Source organism: Zalophus californianus, chromosome 6 (assembly GCF_009762305.2).
Source record: "Zalophus californianus isolate mZalCal1 chromosome 6, mZalCal1.pri.v2, whole genome shotgun sequence".
Taxonomy (NCBI): domain Eukaryota; kingdom Metazoa; phylum Chordata; class Mammalia; order Carnivora; family Otariidae; genus Zalophus; species Zalophus californianus.
In genome coordinates this window covers 15,440,108-15,458,003 of record NC_045600.1, presented here as the reverse complement: position 1 = coordinate 15,458,003, position 17,896 = coordinate 15,440,108, and the positions used below count along the sequence as shown (strand labels likewise).

The window sequence follows — 17,896 nt, the reverse complement described above, 5'->3', positions numbered from 1 at the left end:
AATCAGGAAGGCGCAGCACCAATACGGTCTGTTTCAACACAGCGAGGTGTACTAACATCAAAGTGAATTAGAATTCTACCAGACATATTCTAAGCACCTATCCTGAACAAAATACTGTTCTACGTAAGACAAGAGCTGTTTAAGATGAATGGAAAAAAGTCAAGCTGCTTTCAAGTTATTAACTAAATTGGGAAACAGGATATTTCCATTTAAAGCAGACCAATCCTTCTCTGTGTATTTCCATAAGCACACTAGCACACTCTTGTAGTCTTGCTTTTTATTTATGGGGTTTCCTGGCCATTCTCTCCCTATACAACCACCTCACCCCAGTCTATGCAAATCCTACCCTGACAGCCTAGCTCAGCTCTACCTGAAAAAACTCTGCACCATTTCCTTTAACCAGCTACCTCTCTAATTAACTCTCCAATTTTGAATCATTTGGTATTTGCTTACATGTGTTGACTCTCTTCCCAGTTAGACGTACAAGCCCCCTGAGGTAAAGCTCTCTCATTACACAGTAAGTGACAAGCTCACCGTGGCATATTTCATAGCGAGTCATGTGCTACAGAAGAAGTCACTTACCTAGATCACCTGTAACTCTGTAGGTTCCATTTGCAAAAATCCAGAAGAAAACTCCTCTGGCGCCTCTAATCAAGATACCACCTTTGTTTACTCTTCCGGCAATGAACACGCCTCCCTTCTCAGGAGTCTCTATGTAAACATCACACGTTACAGTCAGATTGGACCTGCAGAACGAAACTGTTAGTTAGTGCTCTTAATTGTACTGCTCTGGATGCCGCACAAACGTGTCACTTCACAGCCACACGCTTCCAGACTTCTAACTGAGGTGAGTATGTGATTTGCTAAGTCTGTGCTTGTAGCAGGGATGGGCTTCGAGAATCTTCACTGATGAAAAAAATATATATATCTTCATTGATGAGAGTTTTAAGTTTTATGTGGCTGAAGTTAAGTCATTTCATTGCCTCTTTTAATGTTACTGGAAAATAATATTTATTGTTTTTAAGTCTCAACACGTTTCCTGTCTCTCTATAATAAAACAACTTCTCATCCTAAGAATATAATGTTAAAAGAAGGCTTTTTTTTTCCCCTAGGAATACATAAAAGATCCATTCAATTCAGAACAAAGAAAGTTTATTAAATTTCCATCAGCTAAGAGAAGCAGTGTAGGCAAAGCTAGGGGCCCCTAGGAGAACATAAGCTACTTTGGGGCTAATTTTTATCTTTAACCCTACCAAGACTTAAAAACTCCAGAAGAAAAAAAAAAAAAAAACTCCAGAAGAAAGATCCCAAATTATTTCTCTGCAAACACAGAGTCAACTCTATATTGACTCTACAGCAGGGGTTTTCAAATTTGAACAGCACTGAAATCACCTGGAGGGCTTATTAAATTCAGTCTGTTGGCCCCACCCCACAGTGTCTGATTCAGTAGGTTTGGAATGGGGCTCTTGAATCTGCCTGTCTAACAAATTCCCGGGTGATGCTGGTGCCCCTGGTCCAGGAATCCTACTCTGAGAGCCATTTTCCCCTATGGAGCATCTCTGTCCATACAGGGACAGTAAAACCCTGCCTGTCATTACTGATCGACAGGGGTACATCAAAGGAGGGGGAAAATTCAGCCAACCAGGAACTACTAGAACTTTAATAGTGAGCTCTGCTCCAGGCTTCTCTTATAAATGCTACTAGATGCCTTCTGCAATGATACAACCATCCCCAAACCTACATGACCTCTGAAAATAATATACCTCCTACTCAAACTCTAACTGCAAACAGGAAAGAAAGCCTGCACAAAGCCAAGTAATAAAGTGAGCAATTTACCTAAAATATCACTAAGACTGTCAAGAAATATATTTTGGAAATGGGGGGAAAATAGACCTAGAATGATGTGGCTTTTATATTTCTCAGTTTCTTATCAGTGAATTTTGCACAATAAGATTTTACTTTGTAAAGAAAAATATATATATAAAAAAAGAAGGAAAAAAAAAAAAGCTAAAACAGACATGCAACAATCCAGAAAACCCACAGTGAATCATCTTATCAAAGCTGGGCTACTTTACAGGAAAATCAGATGCAAAGTTAACTAAAGCCCAATCTGTCTTGTACCTCCTCCCAAGTAGAGGGAGCTTTTCTCTCTGTAGACTGTCCCCAGCAGGAAACCATGAGGGATCGACATTGCTCCATACATCCCCTCCCTCTGTTCTGGTTCATCGGAAGTGTAAAAACTGTCAGCACCAGAAACTTACTCTATTTAGAGTCAGAGTGGGAGATCTAACCTCTTTTTTTCACATCACTTTCCAGAATAAAGATTCCCACATCAGAACTTGCAGGCGATTTCACAGACAGTGAATGAAACAATAAAAGTGTGGTCTCATCTTCCAGAGCCACAATCTCTTGGTAGTGCCGAGGACGCAAAAACTGGCCAGTACGTTAAGCAAATTTAACCAAAAGGATGCAGAGTTTGGATGTGTGCACTGAAAGGTAATTCTGTGATTTTGTGATTGTCCTCAGGTCCCAACCAAAGCTTACTAACAAGATGGGAGTCTTGAGTAGCTTTGGGAAAGTCTACCCTCTATAGTCCAATTACTGTGCTGGTACTTAACTAAATCTACGGACGATCGAGGAAGTCCCCCTGCAAACACATCCTAAGAACTGATGACAGTATGTGCACACTGAGAGCCGACTTTAAAATAGTGCTACTGGTAAACCACCCTCATCCTCCCTCTCCTCCTCCCAGGAAGGAGACAATGATTAAACTGTGAGGTGATAGTCCAAAGAATATGGGCTACGGCACCAGACAGTCCTGGCCTCTCGCCCTAGTTCTAGAACTTACAAGTATGGGATCTTGGGTAAATCTTACCCGGAAGCCTTGGTTTCCCCACCCATAAGGTGAGGAGGATGATAACTCTGCCATTGGTGGTTACGGGAGGCTCATACCCGTGTGTAGTATGACCGGGTTTTCACTCCCTCCTTTCCCTACAGTAAGGGGGGATTGCAGCCAGAAAACAGAAATGAGCATGGCACATGTGGGGATCTCTGAACAGATGTGGCTACCTCGAATCCAGGAGGAAATGTTGGGAAAGAACACATAATAAATAGAAAGAGCCCAAATTTGAAAGGGTCTTGGAAGTCAGGCACAGGCATGTAGATCTGATTGGGTTGCTGGTGAGAGTCACTGCATATTCCTGAGCAGCGGGTTGCACAATGAAAGCAGGGCTAAGAAGGATGAAAACAGTCCCTTCTTGAAGGGCATCGCTTCTCTTTCCTCATTCTTTCTCATTCAAACCATGGCACTCTTTCCCTCTTTCTCCGCTTCCCCCTCCCGCTCCCTTACCCACTGCAGCAGTAAAGATGATCATTACTACTTAAATAATGCAAAATCTTCAAAGTTATAAAGTCGTTTGGTTACTCTTTGAATGGTGCTCTATCCCCTCTCTCTACTACAATTAAAGAGTCTCTCAATTTTTCTAGAGTCCTAGCCAGAAATAAGAGTTTGGGTTCAGGGAGAGCCACTCTTCTGTAGTATTCACGAGCAAGGAGGATAACAGTTGTTGCAGAAAGTTAAAGGTTTTCTATGGTGGCTGGCTTCCAAACTGGTAACCAAAATAATGAGGCCCGTCCCTTAGACAAGTAAACCCAGCCACCTGTCTCATAATAAAACCACAGGTAGCAAATGAAAAAATCACACATCCCACTGGCACGATCAGAAAATCCAGGTAAAGTGTCTACTACAGAGATGTGGGATAAATGGCATTTTTGCTGTATAAAAAGACAAGCCAGCAAAGTTATCCTAAATTAGGCAAGCATTCTTCATTGTACCCCAATAAATCTCCAGGGTGCTGTACAGGTTCCAGAAACCAGGTAACTGAAAATTTCTCAAGACTTACAGCAGAGCTTGGAACTAGAATTTGGGATTTCTAATAGGGAGAAAGGCAATGGAGAAGGGATAAAGACTTTGCGCAGCATTCCACAGATAAATAAGTCAAGACTCTTTTCAGATTTATCTTCCCTGTCCGGTTCAATTTCCAAGTAATAGATATGGCTGCTTGGTGACTTGGCATTAACAGTTACTATCACTAAACATGGAATGCTTGAGTTTTGTTTCACAGAATTATACTAGTTAAAAGAAAAAATAGAAAAGAAACACCTAAAACAGGTATAATAAGTCAGTACATTAGAATCCCACAACTGACTTAATAGGGAAGGGGAAGTTTTGGTTTGGTCATTACGTTTTAAGTGTAGAATAAATACAAATTGTCTCTTTAACAAATGCCTGAAGAAAAAGAATTGAATTCACTCATCAAGTAAAAGCTGATTTGCTTTTCACTATTGCCATCTACCGTCACCTAGTAAATAGATTTTCTACGAAGGCTAAAACAGTGTAAGTCTAGAATGGATCCAGCAGGTGGCAACAGCAGATCAATAAATCAACTCTCCAGCAACACCAAAAACAACACACAAATCACAAAGCCTGTTTATAAATAAATATTAAGTTATAACTGGATCCAAAAGTCCTCAATTTCTATATTAAAAGCAATCTGTTCCTGCAACAATCACTATTAAATGGGGCAAATCTGAGGGAAGGACACTGAGGCGGCATAACCACGTGCTGGCTTGTGGCCATGATATTCAACAATTACCACACACCCATTAGGTTCTTGTACAAGGAAGGCCACTGAAGAGTCTTCACTTCAGAATGTACCTGACAATACTACAAGGTTATTTCAGCTAGATCTACATTAAGGACACCAATTTTATATACCATTTGTAATCTCCTATAATACTGATGGTGTTGTATGCATCAGCAGCCCAAGTAATGGGCCGCTGATTGAGAACTTGGCGTAGTGTGAAGCGATGCTCTCCAGGGTCTTCAATGTTCGTAAAGTATTCAAAGACGCCAGTCTGATCAGCAAAATTCGGAGCTTCACTAAAAAATGGGTAATCTGTTCAGAACACAATTAAATTCTCTGGTTAGTATAAAATCCTCCTCTCTGATATTTTACGGCATATTTTGAAACACTTTTGAAAAGTCCTAAATAAGTAAATGATACTTATAACAAGCAGAAGTTTAGGAGTTAGGTTAAAAAAGAGATTGATTTTTGTATCATCATTATTATTCAATACCAACATGATCAGTTTGACAGACAGACTTTACATATGTAATCCATGCAACTGCATAAGAGGAAAGATCATGAATTTTAGAGAAAGGCAAACCCAAGGTTTAAATTCTAGTTCAGTCTGTCTTCCTGGCCAAGTTGTTTAACTACCCTGAGTCTCAAGTACCCTCCTTTCTAAGTGGGCATGAGGACAAGGGAATTAAATAAAAGAATGCATGTAAAGTGTGTACATAAACCAGCACCCAGCCAGGGCTCAATAAGAGATAGTTCTGTTATTTCTAGTATGGGCCAAACGAGGTTCTACATCCCTGGTCACAGTCATCAGCTGACAGAAGATTAGAAAAGGCTCACTATATCAACTACAGAATTTACAAATTGCAAATTTTCTTCTATTTCTAAAATGAAGCAAAGGCAGTTGGGCCTAAGCTATCTATCAATCTTTTTTTTTTAGTTTTACTAAACTAAATTACAGTCTTAGAATGACAAAGGCTATAGAAGAGCAATTTTAGTCATAGTCTTACACCTAATTTCACCCATTCATGCTTTTCTAAGTGTTTTCATATTCATCAGTTGAGAAATTAAGAACCACATAAAGGAGGGCTACGGGCCGACTTAGAGTTTTTAGTTTATTCCGTAGTCAGTGAAGCATTGTATTTTAGATTTGAAGGCTTAGAATTGCCTTTCAGTTTTCAGGTCATAGAATGAGTAATTCTGGTATTGGGGGAACTTCCCTCTTGTTAACTAGGCCATGTCCCACACAGACTCCTTTACTGAAGACAAGAGGAATTACCTTTGCCAACACAGAAGTGAGCAACAGATTGCAAAGCCATTCCTGGTGGCGTAATTCATGGATTCATCTGAGAGGCCACTTTAGAGAATTGCAAGAAAACAAAGCACAGAGCCCCCCCTGAGGGTCCCTGTTGTCTGTGTTATGCAAATAACTGAGAGGACTCCAGTACACAGTCCAAAGGGCCTTGTACTGCAATTGACCAAGATATCCCTTCTGGGGAAAGGGAGCGGAGACCCTGCAACTGTGAGGGTGACCGGGAGGGGGTAGCAGGAGTCTCCAACCAGCCATGCTGGAAAGAACAGCCCTGCAGACAGGAGGTTCAAGAGTGTTCTCAATGGCAGTCCCCCTCCCTGCTTCTCTCCTACAGCAGTGGATTTGAGGAGCAAAGAAGAGAGCCATCTGACCCTGTCTGTGAGATCCAGAAGCTATACGTCTCCTGGCCAACAAGTTCTGGCACTTACTGAGTGATCTGGGGCTATACCGACAAGGACGGTGCTTTCCAACTTTTCAAGCAGTTTTCCTACATTACCTAAAATCAAAAGCTTTTCTATGGCTTTAGGACAGATCTTCCCAGAAAACCAGGAGAGTGCAAGTATAAAATTCCCGGGTACATAATGAGGTGAAGCACCCAAGGGGAGCATAACTGCCCTCAGCACGCAGTCCACTAGCCCTGCGGAAAGTGAAGGACCTTGACCTGCACACTCATGGAGGAAACCAGGAATGGCTTTCGTGAATGTGGGTAACAGGGCAGTGGCAGGGTCACAAAACTTAAGCTTCACCAAAACCAATAGCTTTCATTCCGACAATGACTTCTGTGTTTTTTCCGAAGCTGAAAAATACAGGGCTCTCAAGCTGAGAGTCTCCTTGAGGTAATACCAAAATGAGGTCTCAGTTATCACGTGGACGTTCAGAGCTACACTTTACAGGTGTTCTATCACACACCCATGTGACAGGTAGAAATCTACCCACTACTGCTGGAAATGGAAACCACACTAAGTTTTAGTAAAAACAAACAAAACTTACCAACATCAAAATCATCTTTATAAATTCGTGGGAAGGGCTGGGACTTCGGAGGCAGCGGGTAGCTGCCCTTGCCCCCGGTTGTGAGAGTGGTGAGCGTGAAGAGCTCGTCCTCCTGCAGCTCCAGGGAGAAGGTGCCACTGCTGTCAAGAAGCTGGAAAATGAAAACGCGGAGGTCAAGACCAGGTGCTTTGGCTCATCTCATCTGGGCAAAATCAAGTTCTTGAAAAATCAACTGAAAGAAAAGCCAGACTCACTTCTGCTAAAACTTCATAACCACTCATGAAGGCCACACCCAAAATCAAGGCCTTGGGGGTCTTTTTCCTTATTTAGAAGACCTTATAAAATTATACTTTGTAGATAGGATTTTAAAAGAATTTCCCTCTGTGGAGGGAAGGAGGACTAGATGACACCAAAATTTCTATTTGTCTATTTATTCTTTGCCATTACACTGTAAGCTCCTCAGAGCCTGTTTATATTCAATACACACAAATAAGAGATCTGCTTATTTACTTTTTAGGACTTTACGAAGGGAGAAAAATCCATAAAATCTCACTGATGACTCAGCTGTTAATCACAGAAAACCTTTTACTATTAAGAAAAAAAAAAAGGTCCTACTTCTGACATGTTCAATATATATTTCAATTAGCAAGTTAGGTTTATGTCACATTTATGCTTTTGGCAGCTTAATCTTTTTAAGCCACTTTGCCACAAAATGAGGGGAAAAAAATACATACCTCCTAGGGCTGTTGCAAGGATTAAACAACATCCTGTTTATAAAGTGCTTTGCTCAGTGCATGACCTTCCCTACAGAAACACTCCCTATGTCACAGCTGTTCTATGCTTCATGCAGACCTCTGAAGACACTAGAACCCTTTGCATAATTAATGTAGGCATTAGATGTATGCCCATTTTAGGAAATTTGAGGTTTTTTTCTACTTTGAATTCAAGGGGCTTATACCATATCTTTGCTTTAATAATAAATTATTGGTCACATCTATGTAGCACCATATTCTGGCTCAGGTAATACCCCAAATGATATATTCCCTATGGGGAAAATTGATTTTAATGTGCTATTTCTAGCAATTTGTTGTGCAAAAAGCAGACTGCTCTTTTTTTTAGAATTTAATACAGAAATGGTGTTCAATCACTGATAGTGACTAGTGATTCACAGAACATTCATAATTTCCAGGAAAGGTAGATTTGTGTCAATTAGGTGAAGTAATGTGTTCACTTGGACCAATTTACATTCTTTGAAACGTTTCCTGAGGAACTACCATGTGCTAAGCATGATAGCAGGGACCTGGGGTAAAAACTAAAGAAGGCAGGGCCCCAATCCTCAAGGTGCCCAGTGTAGCAGGGAAAATGCTTAACTAGGTAAGCACCTATTCCTAGGTGGCTATGAGCTAGGACTGGTGGGGAAAGCTTCACAGGAAGCAGCACCTGAGCTGAATCTTGAAGAACAACAAAGACATGAGGAGAAGGCATTCTAGGAGAAGGAAGAAGCAAGTGCAAAGTCACAGAGGTGAGTAAAGTGGCATGCCATGCTCTGAAAAAGACAAGAAGTTTGGTCTGTGAGGACAGGCCACATTAGTAGAAGAACATGCATCGAGATATGAAAGTAGTCTTTTACCTCATGAGGTGGTAACGAGGGTTGTGTGCTATGCTAAGGGATGTGAATTCACAGGAAAAATCATTGAGGGACTTTGAGCAATGGATTGACAAAACTCAGATCTGCATTTTAGACACATCATTCTAGTAGCAGTGTAATGGGTGGCCAGACAGAGTCACATTAGAGGCTGGAAAAACAGGAAGTAGTTTCCAAAATCCAGGAGAGAGATAATAAGGAACTGAAATAAGCAGTAGCAGTGGGAATGGAGAATAAGGAATGTGTAAGAAAAACATGTCAGTGATAGAATGCTCTGGACTTGACCAATGGGGGGTATACAAAGATAGGGTGGGTGGGAAAGACAGTCTCAGATGAGACTCAATTTTCTGACTTCGGCAGCCAAGGGCAAGGGCAAGCCAACAAACTAAATGCTAAGAGCAAACACACCTATAAACACACACACTTCTATTATGCCTTGAGGAGGATTTCTATTTTAAAAAAACAACAACAGCTGGTGACAACTTTAGCTCTATTATACTTCAGTCATAAAATCAATTATAGAATTAAAAACTATTAATTCATTAATCAAATGTCTGTCCTCTTTTACTATTTGCAATGCTCAAAATATAGGAATTTATTTTAAAACTACCCATAGAGAATCCAGTTGTTTAAAAAGAAATCTCGTAGATGGTTTTCCAAGCTTCGTATACCACACCTGTAGCTCTGGTATTTCACTCTGAAGAGAAAACACACACAAAAAGGCATAGTTGAGTGGTTCATCATATCCTCTGAGGATTTCCAAAATTAGTACCAGCAAGAATGAACCATTGATAATGTGCACTCTATTCCTATTTGCCAAAAGACCCACCTCAAATCTTAAATAGTAACATTCTGAAAGTAGGCAGATATTGTTCAAATATTTTATTTCCTATAAATGCCACAAATTTTTGGCAAATGTTTAAAAAGATTGATTTTAGTGCCTGTGTTTCAAAAATACTCACTACTGTACCTGTGTAAAACACATTTTAGGAATTTTCTAGTATTTAGTATTAAAAAACAATTTTTATGCAATTAGTAATCAGAAAAGGCACTATAGTCAGAAATTAGTAGTAGAAATTACTAGTCAGAAAAGGCACTGTATTTTCTGTGTTCAAAACTAACAATAGGTAGAAACAGCAAGAATCTGGTGTCTTTTTATGTTGTTGGTTTTTCTGTACAGAGTACTGAAAAGATAAATGCTTGAAAGTTCCCTAGACTACATATCTGATGCTTCTTCTACCAACAAGAACACCTTTGTTACAAACTGACTTTTGTTAAGTGATCTTCAAAGCCCAGGAGAGTTTTAGCCACACGGTTTTGCCTCTTAGTGGCTTCTGTACTGTTTGACTAAGACCAGTCAGCACTTAGAAGACACCAGTGCCTGTATCCATTTATATGCAAATACTTAATAGCTCCTAATAGAAGACTTCATTTATAAACTGCTAGCCTGTGACAAAATATATAACTTCTCAAATCAAAACCAAAATAAAAGTCCCACATATTTACTTACAAAAGAACCTTTAAGAACAAAGGTAGCAAACTGATGTGACACATTGAAGTAAGGCAGAAACGGCCGTATACACTTAGAACGTTTATGGCTCTAGGAGAAAAAAAAATCATGTAAGTTATCCAAATGATATACAAGCCACCTTAGGAAAAGAAAATTAAACATTTAATGCCCCAAGACTAACAGAAATGGCACATATTAGGTGACAAATAAGAGTTTATTTCAAATTTTTAAAGACTTTTTTCCTAATATAACCTGCATTGAAAGTCTACTGTGGTTGCCTAGTCAAAGTAAAGTTCAATGGCATTTTGACTGAATTAAACTGAATTCATGACTAAACTACAGAGTCATTTTGTGGCACACAGATTAATTTTTATATTATAATTCTTTTCCAAGTAAAACACATCAAATAAAATGGAAATGCTTGTATGTTTTCACTGAAAAGGCATCTCATCTAAATATAACCTTCATATTCAACTAGTCAGTAAGTACATATAACAAACAGTTCTCACATTGACAACATCATTTTTTACTGAATAGTCACTACTATGGACTGGGATCAAAAGAATTATGAGACATAATCCCTACTTCAGGGGATTCAACGATCCCAGAGCACTTAAGCAAAAGGTTCTGGGCCAGGCTTCATGGACACTAAAAAAAATTACAATTATAGTTAGAGATTCCAATACTTCATCCTCAGTAAATGATGTACAATTAGACAGAAAATCAACAAGGATAGAGGTGATTTGCGCAATGCTACCACATAGCTTGCCTGGATTGACATCTATAGATCACCTCACCCAGCAACAGCAGATGCACATTCTTTTCAAGTGCACAAGCAACATTCACCAAGGAACACTATATTCTTAGCCATAAAAGAACTTTCAATACATTCAAAAAGATTCAAATCACACAATGTATGTCCTCTGACCACAAGATAATTAAGAGATAAATAATAGAAAAACCTCTAGAAAAATTCCAAAATATTTAGAAACTAAATAACAAGTTTCTAAATAATCCATGGCTCAAAGAAAAAATAGAAATAAAAAGGGAAATGAGAAAGAATTTTGAGTTGTATCAAAATAAAAATACAATGTACGATTTGTGGGATGCCACGAAAGCAGTATTTAGGAGCAAGTTTATAGCACTGAACACCGATTAGAGAAGAAGGATGTGAGACTTCAGCTTCCACCTGGAGAGAGGAAGACAAGAAGAGCTAATTTAAAACCAAAGTAAGCAGAACGAAAACATTAAAGATCAAAGAAGAAATCAATTAAACAAAACTCAGAAAAACGAGAGAATAATCAAGAAACCACAAGCTGATTCTTTGAGAAGATCAATAAAATTGATAAACTTCTAGCTAGACTAATCAGGAAATCAGGATAGAAAGAAAAACACAACTTGCCATTGTCAACAGTAAGAAAGGTGACATCAGTACAAATTGTATAGATATTAGCGGAATAATAGGGAATAACACCAATAACTTTATGTCCAGAAATGGAACAACTTGAATGAAACAGAAAAAATTCTTGAAAGACACAAAACCCAGGGGCACCCGGGTGGCTCAATCAGCTATGCATCTGATTCTTGATTTCAGCGCAGGTCACGATCTTAGGGTTGTGAGACTGAGCCCCATATCAGGCTCCACACTGGGTATAGCACCTGCTTGGGATTCTCCCTCTCCCTCTGTCCCATTCCCGCTGATCCCACTCTAAAAAAAAAAAAAAAAAAGACACAAAAACCCAAAGTTCACTGAAGAATACATGGATAACCCAAATAGGCCTGACGGCTGGCTGTACTGGGAAATTCAGGTCGACCTTGAAGCTCTGCTCAAACATGAAGTAAAGCTACTACCAAGTTGCACACGGCCTACTTGAGCACTGACACATAGCCCATGACACAGCCCATCGGCCAAGGCCAGGAGACTTGCCAGTTCCAGACATAAGGAAACCTCTGTACAGTCATGAGCTGGCCACTAAGGTAACTAAACAGAGGCTTCAGTGGCCACATATAATAAAGCTGACAAAGTACAGAATTTGTTCAAGAAAGTCACTAAGCAAATAAATAGCAACAACAATAAAGAGTGACAACCACAAATGCTAGACAGGGGAGAAATCTGACCTCCAGAGCTGCCAAAATACATTATGCAATATGTCTAGTTTTCAACAAATAATTATGAGATTTGCAAAACAAAACCACCACCACCACCAACAACAACAACAACAAAAACAGGAGAGTGGCCCATACACAGGAATAAAAGCAGTCAACAGAAACCATGTCTGAAAAAGTTCAGGCATTACTTGCCACATATTAGACTTACTAGACAAAGACATTAAATCGGGTATTTAAATATGTTCAAAAGAAACCACATCTAAAAAAACTAAAGCAGAGTTGTACTTCCAGAATGAAAATGTGAGGAGCTCCATGAAGCTGTGCCCCTCAAAACTGGTGAAAAATATTTTTAAAAAATGGAAATGACCTAGGGTACCTTGATGGCTGAGTCAGTTAGGCAACTGGATCAAGTCCCCACACTGGGTTCCATGCTCAACAAAGAGTCTGCCTGAGATTCTTTCTCTATCCCTATCCCTACCCCTCTGTTCCTCCCCCAACATCCTCTCTCTCTGTCTCAAATAAATAAATAAATAAATAAATAAATAAATAAATAAAATTTTTTTTAAAAATGGCAATGATCCTAAGGCCATGCAACAAATAAACATTTATTCAGGAAAATGTACAAAAACTCAGTAAAAAGAGCAAGAGCTTGTGGCATTTAAACCACAATCTATCCATCCCCTGGCTTTCTTAGCCAAGCGGAAGAAACTGCACGCCAAGTAGGTGCAGCCAAGAATATAGGCTCCCTCCTCCCAACTCGCAGCTGAAGGCTACAGTAGCTTACTGGGAGAAGCAGGATTTCAGCATTTCTCACCACCCACCCCCTCAGATATTTGAGTCCAAGGCTAAGTAGCAGCAAGGGAGTGGAGGGCTCCCTTGCTCTGCCCAGCTCCCATTCATGGGTTCTCCTTGGAATACTGAGAATACTGGAGTCCTTAACCTCCACCCATCACCCTGTGTTCCTAAATCAGAGGTGTTACTAAGAGAGAAACAAGGGACCTTCGGTAAGATTAAAAGTTGATTCATCATCGGAAACAACAAAAAGTAACACATTCAAAATGCTCAAAAAAAAAAAACCCCACTGTCAATCAAGAATCCTATGTCCAGCAAAATTAGCTTTCACAAAATGAAGGCAAAATACATTTCCACATAAACAAAAACTGAAAGAATGTGTTGATACCAGACACAACTTTCATAAAATATTAAAATAAGAATTTCAAGCTGAAAGTAAATGATCACACCCAGTAATTCAAATCCACAAACAAAAAGTATAGACAAAGATAATTATGTAATTATAAAAGACAGTAAAAATGCCTATTTCTTCTTCCTTCCCATAAATGATTTTTAACAGCAACTGCATAAAATAATATGTATATAATCATATTGTTAGGCTTATAAAATATAGAAATGTGATATAACTGCCAATAATAGCACAAAGTAGCCAGGTGAGGAAAAAACTATTAGAATAAGGAAATGTCACCAGATAATAACTCAAATCCACAGGAATAAATAAAAACAATCAAAAATGGTAAAATAAGATTAACATAAATGTTATAAATATACATTTCTCTCCTTTATTCTCTCAAATTTTTTAAAAGACTTAAAATTATATATTAAGCTGTAATTAAAACAGGTCTTGTTAGGCTTACAATAGATAGAGGTTTGATAAACACAATAACAACAAAAAGGGGTAAAGAGAATAGAGCTATATAGGAATAATGTTTCTTTTTTTTAAGATTTTATTTATTTGACAGAGAGCATAAGCAGGGAAAGTGGCAAGCAGAGGGAGAGGGGGATAGGGTAACTGAGTGATGGGCATTTTAGGAGGGCACTTGATGTAATGAGCACTGGGTGTTATATGCAACAGATAAATCACTAAATTCTACTCCTGAAACTAATAATACACTATATTTAACTAAATTGAATTTAAATAAAAAATTTTAAGAAAGAAATACCTCAAAAAATAACCTTCTTCTACCTACAATCTTCAAAGAGCGAACTAAACTCAAAGTTAACAGAAGGGAATAAAGATTAAAGTGGAAATTACCAAAATAAAGAAGAAAACAGAGATCAACAAAAGTTGTTTATTTGAAAAGATGACCAAAATTGACAAACCTTTAGGTTTTCTAAAAGAAAAAAAGGGAAGACAAACTACTAAAATCAGGAATGAAAGAGGAACATTTCTACCAACCTTACAGAAGTTAAAAGGCAATATGTAAGGGAATACTATATACAAACACACGTAAACAAATTAGGTAACATAGGTAAAAGAGACAATTCCCTGAAAAACAAACTACCAAAGCTGACTCAAAAAGTAACATAAAACCTGAATAGACCTATAAGAAGAGATTGAGTCCGTAAACCAAAACTTTCTTGCAGGAAAACTGCAAAATCAGATAGCTTCCCTCATGAATTCTACCACACATAATAAAGAATAATACCAATCCTTCACAAATTATCTTTTTTTTTTTTTTAAGATTTCATTTATTTATTTGACAGAGAGAGACACAGCCAGAGAGGGAACAGAAGCAGGGGGAGAGGGAGAGGGAGAAGCAGGCCTCCCGCAGAGCAAGGAGCCGGATGCAAGGGTCAATCCCAGGACCCTGGGATCATGACCTGAGCCGAAGGCAGACGCTTAATGACTGAGCCACCCAGGTGCCCCTTCACAAATTATCTTAAACAACATAAGAGGAAGGAACATTTCCCAACTCAGTTTATGAGTTTATTTTATTTATTTATTCATTTATTATTTATTTATTGAGTGAGTGAATTAAGTCAGAGAAATCTGAGAAAGACAACTATCATATGGTTTCACTCATATGTGGAATACAAGTAATAGTGCAGAGGACAATAGGGGAAGGGAGGGAAAACTGAATGGGAAGAAATCAGAGAGGGAGACAAACCATGAGAGACTCTTGACTCTGGGAAACAAACTGAGGGTTGCATAAAGGAAGGTGGGTAGGGGGATGGGGTAACTGGTAATTGGTGATGGGCACGTGATGTGATGAGCGCTGGGTGTTATATGCAACTAATGAATCATTGAACACTGTATCAAAACTAATGACGTACTATATGTTGGCTAATTGAATTTAAATAAAATAAAATAAAATATAAAAAAACAAAGGTATTACAAGAAAAGAAAACTACATACCAGTATTTCTTATGAATTTGGACACAAAATCCTCAACAAAATACTAGCAAATCAAATCCAGCAACAAACAGGAAGATTATACATGATGATGAAGTGGAATTTATCCCAGAAATTAAAGATAGTTTAGCAGACAAAATTCCATCAGTGTAATACACCATATCAATAAAATAAAAAACAAAAACCACATGATCACCTCAATAGATCCAGAAAGGATTTGATAAAATCCAATACCCTTTTATAATAAAAGCACTCCACAAACTAGGAATAGAAGTTCTTTAACCTTGTAAAAAATATTTACCAAAAAACCACAGCTAACATTACACTTAAGACTGGAAGTGTTTCCCCTAAGATCAGGTACAGGATAAGAATGTACATTCTCATGATTTCTATTCAATATTACTAAATGACAATTAAGGAAAAAAATGAAAGGTACCTAGATTGAAAAGAAAGAAGCAAACTATCTCTATTTGCAGATGACATAATCTTGTATATAGAAAATCCTCTAAGAAGCAATTAAAAAACTATTAGAACTAAGAAATAAGTACAGAAAACTTGTGCGATACAAGATCAATATGTAAAAATCAATTGTATTTCTATACACTGGCAATGAAAAATCTGAAAATGATATTAAGAACACAATTCACTTACAGTTATACCAAAATAATACTCAGAAATAATAACTAACAAAAAGAAGTGCATGAATTATACCCTGCAAACTATAAACACCTTTAAAACAAGTAAAAATGTAAATACATGAAAAGATATCCGTGTTCACGCACTGGAAAATTTGATATTGTTATAATGGCAATACTACCCAAATGATCTACAGATTAAATGTAATCTCTGTCAAAATCCAAACTGGCTTCATTGCAGAAATTGACAAACTGATCCTAAAATTTCTATGGAAATGCAAGAGACCCCTAAGAGCCACACAGTGTTGAAAACTAACAAAGTTGGAGGACTCATGCTTCTTAACTTCAAAACATATTATAGAGCTATAGTAATTAAGACAGCATAATGCTCCCATAAGGATAGATCTATAGGTCAAGGCAAGAACTGAGAGTCCAGAAAAAACCCTCACATTTATTGCCAATTGATTTTCAACAAGGCAGCCAAGACAATTCAATAAGGACTGAACAGTCAACAAATGGTGCAGGAACAATTAGATGATATCCGCCTGTAAATGATGAAGTTGGATACATATCTAACCCTCTATTAAAAAAATAAAATGGATCAAAGGCCTAAATGTGAGAACTAAAACTATAAAACTCTTAGAAGAAAGCTTAGGTATAAATTTCATGACCTTGGATTAAGCATAATCTCTTAATTATGACACAAAAACACACAGAAAAATATATATATTCGACTTCATCAAAATTTAGAACTTTTTGTACATGAAAGGGCATCATTAAAAAGGGAAAAACAACTAATACAATATTGTATGTCAACTATACCATAATTTTTTTAAGTAAAGTTTAAATTTTAAAAAAGGAAGTGGAGGGGCACCTGGGTGGCTCAATCATTAAGCGTCTGCCTTCGGCTTGGGTCATGATCTCAGGGTCCTGGGATCGAGCCCTGCATCAGGCTCCCTGCTAAGTGGGTAGTCTGCTTCTCCCTCTCCCACTCCCCTGCTTGTGTTCCCTCTCTCGCTGTGTCTCCCTCTGTCAAAAAAAAATAAAAATCTTTAAAAAAAATAAATAAAAAAGGAAGTGGAAAACAACCCACAGAATGGGAGAAAAGTCCTATATCTGACAAGGGACTTTTATCTAGAATATGTGAAGAACTCTTATATTTCAATAATAAAAAGACAAACACCTCAATTTAAAAATGGGCACAGGGTCTATAGGGTCATTTCTCCAAAGAAATCCAGACGGCCAATATACACATGAAGGATGCCCAACACCCTCAGTCACTAGGAAAATGCAAATCAAAACTGAAATAAGATCCCACTTCACGCCTCCAAAATGGCTATAACAAAGGTACAGGCAATAACAATTGTTGGTCGGGAGGATGTAAAATTATTTCTATTTGCCAATCATTTACAAAGAAAATCCAGTGGAATCCGCAAAAAAAGCTACTGGAACTATAGGTGAGTTTCGTGATGTTGCAGAAAACAAAATCTTCATACAAAAATCTATACTGTATTACTATATACTAGGTACTACTTGAATTAAAATTTTAAAAACTAGTATTTACAATAAAATTGAAAATGTGAAATACTTAGCCAAAATTTGGTAAAAGATATGAAATACCTGTACACTGAAAACTATAAAATACTATTCAGAAAAATTAAAACCTAAATAAATCTGAGGATATGTCTTGTTAAAGGGCTGAAGACTTGATGTTGTTCAAATATTAATTCTCCTTAAATTGATCTACAGATGCAAGGCAATCCCAATCAAAATCTGAGCAGGCTTTTCTTTTTGGGGGTGAAACTGACGAACTGATTCTAAAATTTACATGGAACTACAAGTGACCTAGAAGAGCCAAAACAACTTTGAAAAAGAACAAACTTGAAGGGCTAACACTACCTATT

The 17,896-nt window shown here is 37.9% G+C and overlaps 1 protein-coding gene across 5 annotated transcripts in view; it reads right to left on the bottom strand.

Annotated features, from left to right (window-relative positions):
• Window positions 1–17,896, bottom strand: part of GALC (galactosylceramidase) — a 72,479-nt gene that overhangs the window by 13,120 nt on the left and 41,463 nt on the right. For all 5 annotated transcript variants that reach the window (XM_027571038.1, XM_027571039.1, XM_027571041.1 and 2 more), the window contains 5 exons: window positions 10,101–10,190; window positions 9,201–9,287; window positions 6,946–7,096; window positions 4,778–4,958; window positions 583–746 (listed from right to left, as the gene is read on the bottom strand). In XM_027571038.1, the coding sequence (XP_027426839.1) occupies window positions 583–746; window positions 4,778–4,958; window positions 6,946–7,096; window positions 9,201–9,287; window positions 10,101–10,190 (673 nt within the window). The remainder of the gene's footprint in view (window positions 1–582; window positions 747–4,777; window positions 4,959–6,945; window positions 7,097–9,200; window positions 9,288–10,100; window positions 10,191–17,896) is intronic.